General features: G+C 45.5%; 1 protein-coding gene across 1 annotated transcript in view; it reads right to left on the bottom strand.

The window, feature by feature from the left end:
* LCP2 (lymphocyte cytosolic protein 2) overlaps positions 1-20,790 on the bottom strand; it is a 75,709-nt gene extending 54,919 nt beyond the window's left edge. The window contains exons 1-3 of the mRNA XM_014569873.3: positions 20,461-20,790; positions 9,114-9,176; positions 854-900 (exon numbers count right to left, since the gene is read on the bottom strand). Of these exons, the coding sequence (XP_014425359.2) occupies positions 854-900; positions 9,114-9,176; positions 20,461-20,538 (188 nt within the window). The 5' untranslated portion in view covers positions 20,539-20,790. The remainder of the gene's footprint in view (positions 1-853; positions 901-9,113; positions 9,177-20,460) is intronic.
* Positions 20,791-21,037: the final 247 nt, after the last annotated feature.

Here is a 21,037-nt window from a genome sequence, read left to right as displayed (position 1 = left end):
TTACCCCGCTAGTTCGAACTAGCGGGGTAGTGTAGACATACCCTTAGATATATAGGTTGGACCTCCTTGGTCCGGCATCCTCAGGACCTGACTGGTCCTGAACCAGGGAGTTTGCTGGACTGGGGGAAGTCAATGCCACCCTCTCTGCTTCAGGCCATCGGCCCCTGGTTCTGGCCACCAGAGCTCCACTCCAGGCTACCGGGCTCTGGCTCCTGGACCCAGCTCCAGTCACTGAGTTGAGACATCAGCCCTCATCCCCAGGGCTTTTCATTCAGCTGCTGACCCAGCTCTCTGGTCTGGCAACATCCAGTGTCCTGCTGCACTGGCTTTTTCCCCCTATGAGTGTGCCAACCCACTGGGTCCCCAACGATGCTGGACCCTAGATATCACCAGGCCAGAGAGTCCTGGACTATAGAGCTTCAACCTGTAGTGTTCAATCTGACATCTTTCATATTTTCCCCTTCAGAATGGAAGTCCCATCTCCAAGTGAGCAATGAAATCCAATGCAACAGGCGGGACCTTCAAAAGCACAAGCCAAGTTTCTTCCTTTGAAGATAATTGGAGCTCTGCCATTGGCTTGAATGGGGACCAAAGTGATCTCAATTGTCAAGACATCGGTATCTGATTATTTGCCCCACAATAATAATGACCACCAGGCAGATTAGCCCCCCTTCCCCTGACTCGCTTGTTTTTCGTCTAGGAATCTATTCTTTCCTTTCCCAAGACAACACAAACAGCAGGAGTTTAGAGACCTCTCCATTCACTTGCTTAGTGCTTGTCCCAGAGTAATATTTCCAACCCAGACAAAGTATCATCCATGGTGAAATACGAGATTCGGTTTGGGTTTACTTACGGCATGCTCAGCTTGGGAAATTTCTGAATATCATTTTCAGACATGCTCTGAAATGGAAACACACATGGGAAATGTTACAATATTGTTCATGTAACGTCTTGTTTTATATTCTCTTGTGTCAAAAATTTATAATGAATAGGGCTGTAATAAAAGTAAAAGAAAATGAATGAAGAACAGGTACAAACTTAAGCCTTGTCCAGTGTTTAGGACCCACTTCAACAAAATACTAAGCATATGCCTAATTTTAGGCATTAATGTGAAGTCTGTAGTTCAGGGGTGGGGAAACTCAGGCCCAGGGGCCGGATGCGGCCCTCGGCTTGCCTGGATATGGCCCCCGAAGCTCAGCCCCCACCTCAGCATTAGGGAGCCCGTGCTGGTGCTCCAGCCCCCTGGCAAACCCTCTAGGGCTGGAGTGCACAAAATCTACTAGGCTGCCCCCCGTCCCAGGTTCTGATATGCGGGAAATGTGGGGAGTGTCTTTCTCCTCAGTCGGGGGCCACGGTGAAGGTTTTTTTCCACACTGATTTTTTGGTGGGTCAGTGGCCCCCAACCCAAAAAAGTTTCCCAAGCCCTACTATAGAACTACCTATTTGCTTAAACTTAGGTGTTTGCTTAGGTGCCTTGCTCTTTTGTGCCCTAAATTGGGTCTCTGCTGGAGCTATACTGCCGGGTTGGCCCTTTGTGTTACTGTGGGCTGTGATTTAAAATGCTGACATGCTGCACGTAAGGACAGTAAATAAAAACTTTTCTTCCGACCGCCTATTCCCTGTAACGTGTCCTGGTTAGTGTCTGGTTCCAAAGAAGTGAAAAGTCCCACCTCTCTGCCCCAAGTCACACAGAAAGTGGAGATCCACATCTCCTGGAGGTCTAACCCGGATGGTGACAGACATGAACTCCCAACACAGCTCATAGAGTCTACTGATGTCCTCAGAGACAGCCATAGCTCTTCTGCTGGCAGGACTGCTAATGAGGGGTAAGAGCAATGAGGTTAGTTGATTTAAAAGGGCCTGGGGTTCCAGGCTGGTACCACAGCCACAGCCAGAACCCTGGGCCCTTTAAATTGCTGCTGAACTCCCACACAGCACTGGTCAAGCAGCACTGAGGGCTGGCTAGGGGAGGTTAGCCTGGAGCCCCGCCCCTTCTACCTGAGGCCCCACCCCTTCTGGCATCTGGAGCCAAGCCTCTCCCCCGTTACCGAGGGTTCAGCAAGGTCTGTCGCCAGCCCTGTCTCCTAGCAATACCTGAATTCTGCTTCTCTCACAGAGGCCTACAGAATAAGACGGGGTTCTTTTTTAACTGTTGCCATTTTGAAAGCTTTATGTGCATTTCAATGAGAAGAGCTGTTCCTGCCTGTGGGAAGCAGAGGTGGGCAATGATCTGTGGTTTTGTGTCTCATGTGCTCTTTGATTCATACTCAATTTGCATCAAGTGCTCTTTGATTCATACGGTATTCACACCTTTTTATTCCGCAATGAGTCTGGGGTGGAACCAACTCAAAAACTCCCCACTGCACTCCTTTGAAACCACCCAGGTTCTCCAACCTGAGCAGTAAACTCATGTGAAACTGAGCTTCACATAGTGTCAATATAAAACTGAGAAATGGGGGCTAGGTTTGTTTGACTGGGTCAGAAATTTAATGCTGGCAACACACTCGGATATAGTTACTACCCGCCATGGGAACATGCACAGACAATCCTAAGGATACTATTCAGCATGATGTAATAATAACAAGAGATCACATAGTGTGGATTACACACAAAAAATTTAATGTCTGCAGAAGCATAAGGTACAAACTCAAGGTTTGTACAAAACTAGCTGGTTTTAAAATCCCTTTTTTAAGTTTTAGGGAAATGGAGTGTTGGGTTATTTACTTTTTTTCATAAGTTCAGGATATGCCTATACTACACTATGTTCTTATACAGGTCCCATATAAGGAAAATTTTAAAAACTGGGACTTTTCAGCTTAGAAAAGAGGAGACCAAGGGGGGGATATGATAGAGATCTATACAATCATAACTGGTATTGAAAAAGTGAGTAAGAAAAAGATATTTACTTATTCCCACAATATAAGAACTAGTGGTCACCAAATGAAAAGAATAGACAGCAGGTTTAAAACAAACAAACGGTTTTTCTTCACTCAGCACACAGTCAACCTCTGGAACTCCTTGCCAGGGGATGTGATGAAGGCTAGGACTTTAACAGGATTCAGAAAAAGAGCTAGATAGATTCACAGAGGTTAGGTCCATTAATGGCTATTAGCCAAGATGGGTAAGATTGGTATCCCTAGCCTCTGTTTGTCTGGAAATGGGTGACAGGAGAGGGATCATGTGAGGATTACCTGTTGTGTTCCCTCCCTCTGGGGCATCTGGTATTGGCCACTGTCAGCAGACAGGACACTGGGCTAGATGGACCTTTGCTCTGACCCAGTATAGCTGTTCTTATGTTCTTACACAGCTTTTAGCAGCACAACTGTGTTGACACAGCTCTGGCGCTAAAAGTCAGGCCCTGTAAATGTTGTTCAGCTGCGCTTTTGCAGATAAAAACACTTCCACCCCCAATGGCAAACATTTGCCTTGTCGGTAGGAGAGCGACCCTGACAACCAAGCAGTGTTTGCATTCGTACTTGCCACTGCAAAACTTTCGTTGTTCATGGGGGGTGGGGTGTTACTCTCTGTCAATGACAAACGCTTTGTTGCTCAACTGACAAAGCCTTACAAATACAGGGCCAGCTTGTCCCTGGCCCTGGTGAAATACGGTGGGGGAGGGCACAAGAAGCCTTGCCTTTGTTCTTTGTGCACACTTTGTGCAAGGACCAGCAACTGTCTTAGAACCGGCTCCCTCCTTCAGCTTCTAGTGCTCTAGCTGTGTTCAAGGAACAGCGGAGAGAGAAAGAAGTTGAGAACCAGCCTTCCCCCAAGGAGCTGCCCTACTGCACTAGGAGAAGCTTCTCCCCAAAGTGCCCATCCCTCTTACCAGGTGCAGTTCCACATTATCTCCAACTGAGGTCTCTATGGCACAATTTGGCTCAGTATGAAGGAAGTGAAAGATCAGAGCATTTGTGTGCTTTTAGAAGGATGTGGTAAACGACTGTAAAATGACCTTGGCGAGCTGATCTATTTTGCAAGTAAAAATGTGTCTGGTTTTTCTAACTGCCAGCTTTCCAGACTCTTCTTGGAACCAGCAGTCAGGCTGACGTCTTCCTGGTGCACATAGCTTGGGTAACAATTGGTCTCTCATTAAATGTGGTGAACTATTCTATGGAAGAATGTTCCACGTAGAGCTAAATCTACCTGCTGTCCCTAGTTCTGGAGAACTAACATTAGTAGAATGTGGCGAAATATGTATTTCTCTTAGGGACAAATACCATAGAATCATAACATTTAATAATACATTCAAACCCACCTTCTGAACTCTATTACAGGAATGAAATTCTTTGAAATTCAGTATCTTGGTTTAAAAATTCTGTAGGAAGGACATGTCTCTCTATTAAATTATTTAAAGTTTCTATGTATTTTCTAAAGAATTATGAATTTTTAAATTAGGAATTTTTAAAGTATTTTCTAAAGAATTATGTTCATTTAATCTATAATATAATCTGCACAATTTTTCCATGCAGTAGTCAGCAGAGTAAAAATCATTACTCAAACTAGGGAGTGGATTTCTTGAGGGGAATGGTTCCATTTTTTCATTGGCAAGTTGCTTGTATGGTTTTGTGAGTGAACATGAAACCCATGAACATTCATTCTTAGCAATAGCTATGGTATCCACATGTAATTTGGCAGTTTCTAATGACTTTTGTAAACTAGAAAAAGACAGTTACCTTAAAGAGACGCAATTGATTTCTAACACATTGCCCTGCAGTCTGGAACTCGACTTGAATTTCTTTCCCTTGTTACACTTGTGCTTTGCCTCTGTACTAAGCAGAATGTTTTATTACAATGGCCAAGTAATAAAAAGTTGAAAACAAAATTATGTTGGAAAAATTGAGGAAGCAGGAGCTTCTTGCCTGACTAGAATAGATCAACCACTCAGGGTAGGTCTACATTGCAGAGTTGTTCTGGAAAAACCACCGTTTTTCAGGAAAAACTACATTTACCTCCACATTGCTATTGAGTTCTTTCAACAGAAAGTTGAAAGAACGAAGGGGTTTTTCTGACAGCAGTAAACCTCTTTCTGCAAGGAAGAAGCCTTTTTCTGAAAGAGCTCTTTTGGAAAAAGGCGTGTGTGGACGTGGAAGAGAGTATTTTTTTCGAAAGAAGAGGCCTCCAGGAAAAAGCACAGGTGCCCTGGTTGCCACTCCATCCACAGTAATCACAACTGAAATGCGAGATAGTGTCCAATGAATGTGGATGCTATCTTTCGAAAAAGCAGGTTGCTTTTTTGTTGTGCTTTTGCTATGTAGATGCTCTCTTTCAAAAAATGTTTTTACAGAAGATCTCTAGATGTAGCCTCAGTCTTCCAGGTCATTTCTGCAGAAATATGTGCACTGGCACTAGACTCTAAACTGGTTATGGATCATAAGCACTGGGGAAACAAGGCAGGAGTCAAAGATCCATGATGACCATGTAGGAACTTCACAAATGTTACTATGCCGCACATCATGATTACTCCGGACTTCGCAGCGAGAGCGGAGCTAGAACTTAGACCCTTCTTTTCTTAATCACCGATGTCTAACAGAACTGGCTGGGAGTTTTGCGAGGATAAGGCTTGTCGTTCATCACAAGCCTTCTCCAGGCTAGGATAGAATGGCTAGTTCTGATTCGGAGCAGGGACTTGAACATGTCTCCAAAGATCAGGTGAGTGCCTTAACTCCCAGATTCCCTGCATAGCATCTGTCTTTCCATACCTTACCGGTCACTCAAAACTACCACATGATGTGTGGAGGAACAAACATGTTCACCCATGTAGCCATACAAAGATCCCGGCAATGCAAAAATAATACCATGTCATGTAACAGAGCCAGATTCATGTTTCTTAACTTTCTGATTTATCCTTATCTGTGGGGCAAGTCCTACAGAATGCAAGACATTTGGATTGGGCTCAAGACATTTGGATTCTGTGTAAGTTACTCTAACTTCTGGACTATAGATATATTATTCTCTCTCTCATGAAAGAGTTTGAAAGGTCTTCGTTTTGTTCTGATGAAACTTTTCACAGGATGGGGAAAATATTTCCTGCCTAAGTTTCCCTTCAAGTCTAGTATTTGAGCTGAAAAACAATTTGTAAATTTTTAGGAATATAAGACTTAGAATGTATCCTAAAGCAGCTTTTGTTCTATCCAGCAAAAGATGTCCAATACTGTCTGCAAGCTGTGCACTTGTCAAGTCACTCAAGAAAATGCCATTTAGCTGATTAGCAGAGCACCCTCAGCTAGGTTTTGAGTTTCTTTTGGTGGTGCACATTTGCACATGCCTCAGTGCACTTAAAAGTATTATTCCACTCATGGATGGAAAAAATCTGCACATGAATGGAAAAGATTAGAGGGCACATTGATGGTATCCTGTGGAGTTCACTTTCATTTTTACCAGACATGGTTTGAGAGGTTTTGAATTGCAAAATGTGATGGATATTCAAAATTGATGTTTCAAAACAAACAAATGAGAAGCTGGAAAGAACTGTAATGAATTTTCTGTGATTTTTTTCCTCTTCTTGTCTAATTACAGAGATGCTCCATAGGATTTTGAGGGGGAAGAAAGAGAAGCGTTAGGGGTGAAAGATTGTGAAACTATTTCCTTTTTTCAGCTAGCTCTATTTGTAGTCACTTCATTACTTTGTATATGTGTTACTTTCTCACACTGATTTACACTACTCTGTAATTCCAGTTAATGACGGTGAGTAATTTGTAGACTAATAAATCTCTGTGTGGTACAATGTATAAGTCACTGAGGGAGTTTCAGGAGGCTTGCGTTCCTGGATCTACCACTGACCTACTGTGTCTAAGTCACTTCTACTCTCTGTGCCTCAGTTTACTTTCCTACCCTTTGTTTTGTCTGCTTAGATCATAAAGGTTTTGTGATGAGGCTATCACTAAGTCTTTGTGTGATGATTAGCATGTCGGGGCCTCTCAAAGAAGGTATCATTCTCTAGAATGCCGATCTTGTGTGAATGTTCAACACACCACAGAGAGTACAAAACAGACACTAGCACCGGATGTGGACTGTCTAGCTCTGAAATTTGAAATAACGTATGCATGTAGGAGACTGAGAACAGCCCAACCCCATTCAATGATTGACCCATTAGGATTCTGCCATTTTTAGAGCGCGCAAATCGCTCCTCATCCAGGTAATTCTCATGTTTATGATGGGTTCAGGTCTTCAAATGTGGAGAAGACCTACAGGCTACGTCTACACTGGCATGATTTTCCGGAAATGTTTTTAACGGAAAAGTTTTCTGTTAAAAGCATTTTCGGAAAAGCGCATCTAGATTGGCAGGACACTTTTCCGGAAAAGCACTTTTTCCGGAAAAGCGTCTGTGGCCAATCTAGATGCGCTTTTCCGCAAAAAAGCCCCGATCGTCATTTTCGCAATCAGGGCTTTTTTGCGGAAAACACTACTCTGCTGTCTACACTGGCCCTTTTCCCGAACAGTTTTCCGGAAAAAGTCTTTTGCCCGAACGGGAGCAGCATAGTTTTTCCGGAAAAGCACTGATGATTTTACATGAGATCGTCAGTGCTCTTCTGGAAATTCAAGCAGCCAGTGTAGACAGCTGGCAAGTTTTTCCGGAAAAGCGGCTGATTTTCCGGAATAACTTGCCAGTGTAGACACAGCCACACAGATTATGTTGCTTGGGGAAAAGGCATAACTCGCTAATGCCACTCTCTTTTACAAGAGACCAGTCATTGTTCATAGGTAAAACTCTGTTTATCCTGGGTGAAATCTGGGACCTGAACCCTGACCACTAGCAGGATCCATGTGAGCAAATATGAAAACATTCAAAGGGCAGCATTAGGCTCTGCTTCAAGGCTCACCTACAAAGAGACTCATCAGTCCTATGCTCTTTTTCTTCCAAGACAAGGGCAGATTGAGCATTAGGCTCATATCCAAGCTGTGTTTTCAGGACAGTTATGAAGATTTTATCAAAACAAACACGTCAAGCAACATGCCTCCAAGTGATGTGGAATTAAGACCAGACAATGGCAGCTGTACAAATGAGAAATACGGGTTTGTTGTGCCAGATGAACTGGCGGAGTGCATCGAAGTGTAGCCATTAATTTCAGTGAAGCCATGGTAAATTACACCCCTGATGAATTTAACCTGGTAGTTGTGTTAATTTTAACTACCATTGATTATCGCCACACTTTCAGAAAACAATCATTCGGTGTTTTTAACCAGAGGGGCTTACAATGGCAGTTCTTGGCTCAAATGTCTGCGACAGAGGGTTAGTTTTCACAGGCAAGTGGGTTGCAAAGCTCTACATAGGTAGGCGGGGAAATCTGACAAGCTGCAGGTTTTTGCTAGTGTATGTAAAACAAGCATTTCCTATAAATGACCAGAAAAAAAGCAAGCAAATATTGCTGCCGTGAACCTTCATTTTCTGTTTAAAAGCTGAAGTAAAATGTACATACAAGCCAAATGCAGGCAAGTGGGATCCTGGTGTTCATGTCCATGTTTTAAAACCAGGATTTTGGTGTAAAAGCTAAGCCTAACGAGTATGTAGGCTCCTTAACTCTTAGGCTATGTCTACACTACAAGGTTTTTGTGCAAAAACTGGCAGAGCGTCCACACCTCAAGCACGTTTTTGTGCAAGAAAATCAACAGAATGAGGGCCTTTGCCAGTAGAATTATTCCTCTCCCCATGAGGAATAACTCCTTTTTGTGCTACAGCTCTTGGCAAAAAGGCAGTTGTGGATGCTCCGGAGGGGTTTTTGAGCAAGAAACCCCTATCGGAAAAAGCACAGGTGCTCTGGATGGCCATTCTGTGAATGGCCATCAGAGCTTTCTTGTGCAAGAGTGTCCATGCAGTGTGGACACTCTCTTGTGCAAAAGAAGATGGCTTTTGCAATGCGCTTTGAGGTGTGGATGCACTTTTGCTCAAGAATTCTTCCACAAAAGGCTTCTTGCACAAAAACCCTGCAGTGTAGACTAAGCCTTACTGAAAACATGGAAAGTAAGTTCCTAAAGGCCTTTTCGAATAGCGGGGTTTGACTACATAAGCAACTGTGTCGAAGCATAAAACATACAAGGAAAGCTCTTAACTGCAAACCCAAGGGAAAGCCACGTGACACTTATATTGTGGATATTGAATTTTTTATTGCACTTACCAGAAACCTTTGTCCATTTATGTTGTGTTTTCTGATGACCTTTTCGCAGTCCTTATACTTTAGCTATGACAAGAGAGAAAAAGATTATTGTTACCCACGTGGTAAAATCTCAGAGTGGTTCAGCAAAGCATTTGTGCACAAGTCTAGCTTTAGTCCTTTCCTACTCAGCCAATCAACTTAGCACATGGTGAAGACTTCATGGCCTTGGCTAGTGATTTACAATGCATCTCTCTGTATATTTAGCGTGTCTGTCTGTGTGTCTGTGCGCCCATTTGCTCAAGAACTCCTAAATCGTAAGAGCTAGCACCACCAAATTAGGTGTGCAGCTTCCTCTTACCTTAATTAAAATCAATTTCAGGATATGGTTGAGCCTGGAAAATGGGAAGTGCTGGGAGTGGGACTATTTTCCACAACATGGAAAGGGAGGGGGTAGGGGAGCACTACCCCAGCTCCTTGGGAGGTGTGGCCACTGGACCAGTACCACCTTTGTCGCCATGTATGGCCCCAGTAAGCTCCTCCCCCTCCCAGTCCCCCCATCCTAAGTTCCCTGCCCTGAGTCCTGCACCTTCCACCTGCCTTAGCTTCAGCACCACCTCTCCCTACCCTGAGTCCCCCCCACACACTTCCCCTGCCATGAGCCCCCCACACCGCCAACTCTCTATCCTAAGCCACCCACCCCCTGCCCATTCTCACCCCTGAACTTTCACTCCAGCCTTCGTTTTCCTTCTTTGTTGACAAATACAGTCATTGAAATTACAAGAGAATATAAAAAGTGTGTGTGTGTGTGGGGGGGGGGGGGGAATTCCTTCAGTTACAGACCCAGGAAAGGCCAGGTGCATCTGCTCCCTCGCTATCTTAGGGTGCTCAGCAAAACAAACCCATCAGAGCCAGGCAGCATGGAAGCCCCTGTCTTGTACTGTTCTGATTTGCATGGGGCGGGTCTAGGCTGCCCCTTACTGTGGCCAGCAGCACACCTGGCCCCCTATTGATATGCCACTTTGTTTTCCTTGAGAAAAGGCCCCATCAGACAATCGCTGCACACATTTGAAAACCCCCCCATAAAAACACCGCTCCTTGGCCTAACAATGTACCCACAGTCACCTCATCCAACAAAAGCTTTGGAAAACAGATGAGCTTCACCCTGCACTTTCAAACTGCAGATCTTTTGGACTAGTCTGGAGCGATACCTTCAAAGCCATGGAGGACGAAACAAGGGTGTCCTGCTCCCCACCCCTAGACATCCAGCATTGTTATAGCCAACCCATCCCCTCTAGGCTGAAGTTGCACTTCGTACATTATCGGTTAACTTTCTTTTCTTCGTTATGAATATTATTGGCCATACGGGGGCATCTCCGGCCCCCCTTGGAATGGACACAGCTTGTTGTTCATGCACGCAGTGAAAACACTGTCTTTGTCCCAAAGAGCTTATCCATTAAATACAAGAGCTGTGTCTACACTGGCATCCCTTCCGGAAAAGGGATGCTAATGTAGCACTTTGGAATAGGCAAATCCGCGGGGGATTTAAATATCCCCCGCGGTATTTGCATTAACATGGCTGCCGCTTTTTCCCGGCTTGGAGATAAGCCGGAGAAAAGCGCCAGTCTAGACGTGATTCTCCGGAAAATAAAGCCTTTTCCGGAGGATCTCTTATTCCTACTTTCAAGGAGGTGTGTGTCTCTGGGATAACTCAATAGAGAGGGGCACATGGTCACAGAGGATTCTGATCATAATCAGCAGTGGTTGCAGCTGCCTCGCCATTTGTAGGCCTCCTGGCAAAGGAGCGTTTGAGGCAGGACGGGCAGGAGACCGTAGAGATTGTGCGGATGTTTTCAGAGAGCTCCTTACACTTTGGCTATGTCTACACTTGCAACTTCTTGCGCGAGTAATATGCAAGCGAGGCTAAGTGTGGAATATAGCCGAGCCTCATTTGCATAGCTAATGAGCCGCCATTTTTGCAGAAGAGGCTCTTGAGCCAGAAGGAGCTGTCTACACTGCCCCTTCTTGCGCAACAAAAACCCTCTTGCGCAATGCCGTTACGCTGATTATTTTCAGGAAGACCTGTTGCACAAGAAGGGGCAGTGTAGACAGCTCCTTCTGGCGCAAGAACCTCTTCTGCAAAATGGTGGCTCATTAACTATGCAAATGAGGCTTGGCGATATTCCAAATTTAGCCTCATTTGCATATTACACAAGAAGCCGCGAGTGGAGACATGGCCTTTGTGTTTGAACATACCTGGGAGAACATAGTTAGATTTTACATGGTACTGCTCAGCTGTAGTCACAGAAGATAGGAGGCCTTTCCGTTGACTTCAATGGACTCTGGATCAGGCCCAGAGCTGGGTAAGCCCAGTTTGATAAATATTGCTTTCCATAGCCACTTATTCTGCCCTTTGCTGTGGCGAGCACCCTCTGGTACTGGGGCAATTCCCAAGGCGGAGCAGTGTATCTCTGTTATACTGCTCCACAACAAGGAATCAGATTGAAGCTTGTAACTGTATTGCTTTAAAGGCTGATCTCATAGACTCGAAGGGTATGTCTACACTACAGCACTAATTCGAACTAACTTAATTCGAATTAGTTAATTTGAACTAAGCTAATTTGAACTAGTGCATCTAGACCGAAAAACTAATTTGAATTAGCATTTTGCTAATTCGAACTTGCATGTCTACATTGAGTGGACCCTGAACCGAAGTTAAGGCTGGCCGGAACCAGTGCCGGCAGGGCATCAGGTTAGGACTTAGAGCGTGGCTGCCTCAGGCTAGCCGAGGGCTGTGCTTAAAGGGACACAACCCCCACCCCAGACAGACCGTTCTCAGGATTCCCCGCTTGCTTGTCTACCTCGATGAGGGACAGCAAAGCAGACCTGTCTTGGAGTGCCCTGAGTGCCCACACTCGGCACATCACAGCACTCGGCCATCAGCCTGGCTGCACTTGCCGCAGGCTGCCATCCGGGGGGGTCAGTCAGAGGGCTGTCAGTATCCAGGAGGCCCTGCAGGAGAGCTTCCACCCCGAGGAGCCTGCAGAGCCACCCCAGTCCTCCCCACTGGGGACTCGTGCCCCATTCCTCCCTCACCTCCTTCCACTTACCCTTCCCTAGCCCCCCTTCCTGATGTAAAAAATAAAGGACACGTGTTCAAAAATAGAAACTCTCTTTATTTAACAAAACTAGGGTAGTGGGATTAACCTCTGGGGAGCCTGGGAAAAGGAGGTGGGAGAGGGGAAGAGAGAGGGTGGGAAAGGGGAGGGGGAAACCTGGGAGGAGGAAGCTGGAAGGGGGAAGCCAGGGGAAGAAGGAGGAGGGGAAGTATAAAACTATGGTACACCATATCTTCAGTACTGTGTACAGATGTGGTCTCCTCACCTCAAAAAAGATATTTTGACCTTGGAAAGGGTTCAGAAAAGGGCAACTAAAATGATTAGGGGTTTGGAACAGGTCCCATATGAAGAGAGGCTAAAGAGACTGGGACTTTTCAGCTTAGAAAAGAGGAGACTGAGGGGGGAGATGATAGAGGTCTATAAAATCATGAGTGGTGTGGAGAGGGTGAATAAAGAAAAGTTCTTCATTAGTTCCCATAATAGAAGGACTAGAGGACACCAAATGAAATTAATGGACAGCAGGTTTAAAACTAATAAAAGAAAGTTCTTCTTCTCACAGCAAATAGTTAACCTGTGGAACTCCTTGCCACAGGAGGCTGTGAAGGCTAGAACTATAACAGAGTTTAAAGAGAAGTTAGATAAATTCATGGAGGTTGGGTCCATGAAGTGCTATTAGCCAGGGGGTAGGAATGGTGTCCCTGGCCTCTGTTTGTGGAAGGCTGGAGATGGATGGCACGAGACAAATGGCTTGGTTATTGTCTTCAGTCCATCCCCTCTGTGGTAGCTGGTGTTGGCCGCTGTTGGCAGACAGGCTACATGGACCTTTGGTCTGACCCAGTACGGCCATTCTTATGTTCTTATGTTCTTATGTTCTAAGCTCAGGGCTCAGGGTCGGGGGTCTCACTGGACCAACTTGATTTTCATGCAAACCTGCTCCTGGGTTTGCATGTGGCCTTTGGTGGCCTGGCTGGCAGCTATCCTGCCCTAGACGACCGCATTCCTGTGCCTAGTGAGGAGATTGTGGACGTTGGAGGCCTCCCCCCAAACCTGGATGAGGTCCACAGTCTCCACACTAGACCAGGCGGGCGCCCGCCTCTTGCAGCCTCAGGCCTCCTGGGAGCTGCCAGCCTGGTCCTGGGAAGAGGTGGAGGGCTGGGTGGCAGCGGGTGTCTGGCTCATACCACGCCAGGTGCAGGGTCTGCTGGCTGGGTGCTGGCAGGCTTGCACCTGGCACGGGCTCCGTTGCCAGACTGTGGCCCTTTAAGGGCTCTGGGGCCGGGAGGGGGTCAGAAGAGTTTCCCTGGCTTGGCCCAGAGTGGCCACCAGGGAAAGCTGGGGAGGGCTAGCCTCCAACTAGTTCGAATTAAGTGGCTACACAGCCCTTAATTCGAACTATTTAATTCGAACTAGGTGTTAGTCCTCGTAGAACGAGGTTTTTCTAGTTCGAATTAAGCGCTCCGCTAGTTCGAATTAAATTTGAACTAGCGGTTTGTATGTGTAGCGCCTATGAAAGTTAATTCGAACTAACGGCTGTTAGTTCAAATGAACTTTGTAGTGTAGACATACCCATAGACTTTAAGGTCAGAAGGGGCCGTTATGATCTGACCCCCTGCACAGTGCAGGCCACAGAATCTCACCCACCCCTCCTGGAATAATCCTCTCACCTATATCTCAGATATTGAAGTCCTCAAATTGTAGTTTAAAGACCCCAAGATGCAGAGAATCCTCCAGCAAGTGACCCATGCCCCATGCTACAGAGGAAGGCGAAAAACCACCGGGGCCTCTGCCAATCTACCCTGGAGGAAAATTCCTTCCTGACCCCAAATATGGCGATCAGCTAAACCCTGAGTATATGGGCAAGACTCACCAACCAGACACCCAGAAAAAAGTTCTCCTTGAGAGAACTTTTGTTCTGAAAACACTTATGCAGGTGAGAAACTTTATTTGCATGAGCAGGCTCCAGTTACTCCGACACACGGGAAAGCATTTTGGGATTCAGGACGTATTAGAGTCATTCTACAAATGAAGGACTCAATTCTACAAACAGTTCCTCCTTGGCACAGTACAAACTCCCATGACACTGGCTGCAATGCAGCTGCTTAAAGTAGTAATACATCTGGAAGGAAGTGTTTTGAATGTTCAGGACCTAGGTTGATTTTCTTAATGATTTCGGTTAAAAATCCTATTTTCTGGCTTTAAATGAATTCCAAAATTTACAATTGTCAACTTTCTTCCAGAAAAGAATGAGAAATTAGTTGTGAATGGTGTCCCTTTGTTGCTTTCTTTTGAACACAGGTGGTTTTGGAGAAAAACTTTTAGTTTAAGAGCTCTTTTGATCGAAAGCTTTATATGTGGTAGAGGGCTACAGACTGTGTGGTCATTTACACTGGTGGAACTGATGTTTTCTGGACTGGGATAGCTTAGAGCAGCAGTTCCCAACCTTTTCCAGATGACCCATTCTGACAATTCAGGAAGACTTGGTGACCCAAGATAACTCAAAAACGGGGGGAGGACAGGGAGCAGAGCCACCTGGGGAGAGACTTGGTGACCCTTTTGAAATGTAATGGTGACCCATATTTGGGTCCTAACCCATAGGTTGGGAAACCCTGTCTTAGAGCCTTTGAAAATCCTCCCTCTGAATCTCAGTTTTGGTAGGGAAAATTTAATGACTGCTTTTGGAAAATGTGGGTGTCAACCTTTAGAACTCACTGCTGCCAGGTATTTTGAGGTAAATATATAAGTAAGATTAAAAAGATGATTCATACATACCCAAACGTATGTCTACACTACAAAGTTAATTCGAACTAACAGTTGTTAGTTCGAATTAACTTTAATAGGCGCTACACGTGCAAACCGCTAGTTCGAACTTAATTCGAACTAGCGGAGCGCTTAATTCGAACTAGGTAAACCTCATTCTACGAGGACTAACGCCTAGTTCGAATTAAGTAGTTCGAATTAAGGGCTGTGTAGCCACTTAATTTGAACTAGTGGGAGGCTAGCCCTCCCCAGCTTTCCCTGGTGGCCACTTTGGGTACAACCACGGAAACTCTTCTGCCCCCTTCCCAGCCCCGGAGCTCTTAAAGGGGCATGGTCTGGCTACCGTGCCCGTGCCAGGTGCAAGCCTGCCAGCACCCAGCCAGCAGACCCTGCACCTGGCATGGCATGAACCAGCCACCCGCTGCCACCCAGCCCTCCGCCTCTTCCTGGTACCAGGCTGGCGGCTCCCAGGAGCCTGCCCGGGGCCGCAAGAGGTGGGCACCCACCTGGTCTAGTGCGGACATCATGGACCTCATCCAGGTTTGGCGGGAAGCCTCCAACGTCCACGACCTCCAAACTAGGCACAGGAAAGTGGCCGTCTAGGGCAGGATAGCTGCCAGCCTGGCCACCCAGGAGCAGGTTTGCATGAAAATCAAGGTGGTCCAGTGAGACCCCCGACCCTGAGCCCTGAGCTTAGAACATAAAAACATAAGAACGGCCGTACTGGGTCAGACCAAAGATCCCTCTAGCCCAGTAGCCTGTCTGCTGACAGCGGCCAACACTAGGTACCCTGAAGGGGATGGACCGAAAACAATGACCAAGGCATTTGTCTCATGCCATCCATCTCCAGCCTTCCACAAACAGAGGCCAGGGACACCATTTCTACCCCCTGACTAATACCACTCCATGGACCCAACCTCCACGACTTTATCTAACTTCTCTTTAAACTCTGCTATAGTTCTAGCCTTCACAGCCTCCTTCAGCAAGGAGTTCCACAGGTTGACTATTTGCTTTGTGAGGAGGAAACTTTCGCTTATTAGTTTGAAGCCTGCTACCCATTAATTTCATTTGGTGTCCTCTGGTCCTTCTATTATGGGAACTAATGGAAAACTTTTCTTTATGCACCCTCTCCACACCACTCATGTTTTTATAGACCTCTATCATCTCCCCCCTCAGTCTCCTCTTTTCTAAGCTGAAAAGTCCCAGTCTCTTTAGCCTCTCTTCATATGGGACCTGTTCCAAACCCCTGATCATTTTAGTTGCCCTCCCCTCTCCCACCCTCTCTCTTCCCCTCTCCCACCTCCTTTTCCCAGTCTCCCCGAGTTTTGGTCAATAAAGAGAGTTTCTATTTTTGAACATACATGTCCTTTATTTTTTACATCAGGAAGGGGGTCTGGGGAGGGGTAAGTGGGAGGAGGTGAGGGAGGAATGGGGTACGAGCCCCCGATGGGGAGGACTGGGGTGGCTCTGCAGGCTCCTCGGGGTGGAAGCTCTCCTGCACACCCCGATTGACTCCCCCCAGGATGGCAGCCTGCGGCAAGTGCAGCCGGGCTGATGGCCGAGTGCTGTGATGTGCCGAGTGTGGGCACTCAGGGCACTCCAAGACAGGACTACTTTGCAAGCGGGGAACCCCTGAGAATTGTCTGTCCAGGGTGGAGTCGGGTCTCTTTAAGCACAGCCCTCGGCTAGCCTGAGACAGCAGCTCCACGCTCTAAGTCCTAATCTGATGCTCTGCCGGCACTGCTTCCGGCCATCCTTCACCTCAGATCAGGGTCCACTCAATATGGACATGCTAGTTCGAATTAGCAAAATGCTAATTCAAATTAGTTTTTAGGTCTAGATGCACTAGTTCGAATTAGCTTAGTTCGGATTAACTAATTCGAATTAAGTTAGTTAGAATTAGTGCTGTAGTATAGACATACCCTATGATACAAATTGTGGGACTAATGAAAGAAAGGGGCCTGCACTTGTGAGGGCATAAGACTGGAGACACCTGGATTCATATTCATGCTCCGCAAGTGTACATCTACTCTGTGGAGCTATTTTAGGATGCCGGAAGTATCCCAAAATAGCTGTTCCGCATCTATTGAAGCAGCCCTTATTTCAAAATAGATTTCAAAATAATGGGCGATGTATTCCGACATCCCGGTAACCCTCGTTCCATGAGAGTTAAGGGGAATTTCGGAATAGCGAGTTGTTTTGAAATGGAGGGGCCATGTAGATAGCTTATTTCATAATTTGGCGCTATTTCAAAATGGCATCGAAATAAGCTACAATTTGTGCAGTGCACCCCAACAGACTTACTGTGTGACTTTGGGCAAGATACTCTGTCTCAGTCCCCCTTTCTGTAGAAGGGAGTGTCACGTCTCTCTACCTTCCAGGGTTATTGAGGATGAATATGCTAAAGAGTATGAGGTTCTCCGATATTACAGTAGCGGGGGGCATATATAAGTATGATAGATAATATCAGGAAGCCATTTCACCTCACTTGGTTGTTTCCTCTTAATGGTGATCTAAAACCCTGTGCACCAGTTAAGATATGTGCTTTCCTGATTAGTCTGCTGAATTTGGATTTAAATTTAGTTCTCAGTAATGATAAGATCTGTCTAATTTAAGATATCTCAAGATCTTGGTTTCCTTCTACTACACAGCTAGGCAGGAACAAAACAGTTGGAACTAGAACACTGCAAAGTTGGTGGTTTCACTTCTCAGGCCCACCAGCGAACGTTTGCTTTGGTTTTGATCTGTGTGCCTTTGCTACCCATGAACTCCACTTTGCATTTTGGTTTTGAACTTGTCCCAGCTCCCCCAAACGAAACCCAGTGAAAGCGATTGAAACCATGAATTTTGCATGGTTTCAATACCAAATAATAAACTGTCCCCGGTTGATCATATCCACTTGAAACTGGGTTGCTGAAATGGTGCGAAAGTCTTCACAAACCTTTTGGATTGACCTTTCTGCACTGTAATGAAGGTTTTGGAATTTGTTGTGAACATGCACTATAGTCAGCATGGTAACACAAGTAAGTGTAGATGACTATTAAAATCTGGGGGAAATGATGGAAAATGAATGTACAACTGAATATATTTAAGATGCTGTAAAAATGGACCAAACTCAACATTTACCTATAGCCTATGCAGTTTTCCTAGCATCAGTGAGATACCAGGGAGCAAATCAGCACTGAGTTTTGCCTATTCTTTTAGAATCATAGAATCCCAGGGTTGCAAGAGACCTCAGGAGGTCATTGAGTCCAGCCCCCTGCCCAAAGTAAGACCAATCCCAACTCAATCATCCTAGCCAGGGCTTTGTCAAACCAGAACTTAAAAACCTCTAGGGATGGAGATTCCACCACCTCAGTAGGTAGCCTATTCCAGTATTTCACCATCTTCCTAGGGAAATAGTTCTTCCTAAGATCCAACCTAGACCTCCCCCACTGCAACTTGACACTGTTGCTCGTTGTTCTGTCATCTGTCACCACTGAGAACAGCCTCTCTCCAGCCTCTTTGGACCCACTCCCTTCAGGTAGTTGAAGGCTGCTATCAAATCAGGGCTGGCCCACAACATTTTGGCACTTGAGACGGGGAGCTCAAATAACACCTCCTTGTCCCCTCGCGTGGGCCAAAACTTTGAAAGGTCTCAATTCTGCCTTCTTCCTGTTCTACTTCTCTCATGGGACTGCTCTGCTATCTACATATGCATCGGCAGCAGAGACAATTTTCTACACTCTGGGTCCTAGTGACACCCCCTTCTACACTCTGAGTCCTAGTGGCACCGCCCTCCCCACACACACACAGTCTGGAACCTGAGGCGGCCGCCTCAGTTTGCCTCATGATAAGGCCAGCCCTGTATCAAATTCCCCCCATTCTTCTTTTCTGTAGATTAAATAAACCCAAATCCCTCAGCCTCTCCTCATAGGTCATGTGCTCCAGCCCCAGAATCCCTTTTGTTGCCTCCACTGGACTCTCTCCAATGCATCCACATCCTTTCTGTAGTGGGGCCCAGAACTGAACACAATACTCCAGATGTGGCTTCACCAGTGTGGAATAAAGGGGAATAATCACTTCTCTAGCTCTGCTGGCAATGCTCCTACAAATGCACCCCAATACGCCATTTTAAATGCCCCTCCACACCTCGGCGTGCAAAATCCTCTGCTCTGCAAAGTGAAAGTTAAAAGAACCAGCAATATCCAGGCTAGTGCATTTGAGGAAAAGCTATAGATAGAGAAGGGGGGAAGTGTCAGAAGCCCAACCACCTCAGCAGAACAGAACAGATGAGGAAATGAGATGAGGGATCTTTCTGAGATGTGGAGGAAGGTCAGTGGGGATCCTGAGGCAGGAAGAGGCAGTGGGTAGCAGAATCTCTTTTTATTGAAACCTGCCTCTCCAAAGAATTATGATTATCGCTATGGATATTATTATTGGTAAAGGCTTTCAATTTCAAAGACAAAATATCAACACAGGCAATCTACAAATAAAAGCAGCTGCATTGAGCTCGGGAAGGGATAATATTCTATGTATTCTATTTATTTTGGAGGAAAGAATGTTTCTCATTTCTCCCCCTATGCTACAAAGGAATCATTTTCCTTAGGCACAGTTCCTGTCCTCCTCACCCAACTACAACATCACAAGGAAGTGTTCTGCATTGTTTGTGTGAGCTCAACCAGACAAAATCGCTTCCAGGTCTCATTTTCCAGCTAGCATGGGAGTCTTAGTTCATCACCTCACTTCAAAAGGACGGCTGTCCATGACTCAGATCAACTCTCCTTGAATCTGGGCACCCAACTCCCTTCTAAAAACCCCAGTCCAGATGCCAACAAACTCTTTTGTGTGTCCACCTAACCAGGTTCAGCAGCTCTTTTGCTCTGACATCCTTGTTCAAAAGATTGGAACGTCTGGAGCGACCCGTAGATTGAGAATGTCACCTCTGCTAAACACTATCGATTTTAAACCAAGCCCTGTCACATAACAAGCCTTTGTAATGCTAATTAGGAAAGCAATTCAGTCCAGAGCAGAGTTCATGTGTGCATCTTCATTAGTGAGGGTCTTTAATTATGAAAGTCATAGGAATAATTTCATTGGAGAGGCCTTATGAGATCTGCATATAAAACTTTCCTACCTTAAAAAATAGGTTTACTATGTTTAGCTTCCTTAACTCTTAACTTTTACGGATCCAAACTGAATGTAACATAGCAAGGCATTGGTACCAAAGATTATAGCATTTTTTTTTCCCAAGAAACAATTGATTTCTCTTGCTATTAATTTAGAATACATTTTTCAGGATTCATTAAGGACTTCATTAAACCAGGGCAGGTATAATGACTTTCTGAAGTGCATCTGCCATGATTATTCAAAAAAGATGATTTTATATGATGTATGTAGCAAATTCGGCTCTTAGGGTAAAAAGTTTTTTGTGGGGGGAAGAGGGAGCAAGAGCACAGAAGTGTTAAAGCACCTTGCTACTCCTCCATACTAGGACAAAACACAACACAACTTACTTTCTTGAAGTAGTCTGCCAGGTCATCTGGGCTCCAAGCAATCACCATTGAGCGATAGGGAAGGTTTTGTAAATCCATTTCTGTTCTTCTTTCCTAATCAGCTACAGAATTTTCATGCCAGGAGTATTAATGAGAGAGCCATAGATTTCCAGCCTGTGGCTACCTCCAGTAAATTCAACAATCCACTTGCCTAATAAATGCCCCAGGCTTTTGTTAAACCGTCTTGCTTTTTATTTCTGAGTTATGGTGCAACAATATCCAAGAGAGCAACTGCTTCCTCTAAGTACAAAATGGTCTCTTCTCAGAAAACTTGTCAGCGATTCAGTCTCACCACTTCCTTTATCTGAATCTAAATAAGTAAACAAGGAAGCACAGCAACACATTTGAAGTATGCTGCCTACTGAATATAACTGTAATCCTTATGAGCTCTAGTTTGCATGCTTTAATCTGGGGAGCGTGTTGGGTTTTTTTCATGAGATGTCCATACCAGTAGACTGGTACATTGGCTGTGGAGAATTATGTGGGAATGTACACATGTGCATCTATATTCCCACCACCAGAAAAGGCTGTGGGGGTT

The sequence above is a fragment of the Pelodiscus sinensis genome, chromosome 17 (assembly GCF_049634645.1).
Source record: "Pelodiscus sinensis isolate JC-2024 chromosome 17, ASM4963464v1, whole genome shotgun sequence".
NCBI classification, from domain to species: Eukaryota; Metazoa; Chordata; order Testudines; family Trionychidae; genus Pelodiscus; species Pelodiscus sinensis.
This window is presented reverse-complemented; position numbering and strand designations above follow the sequence as displayed.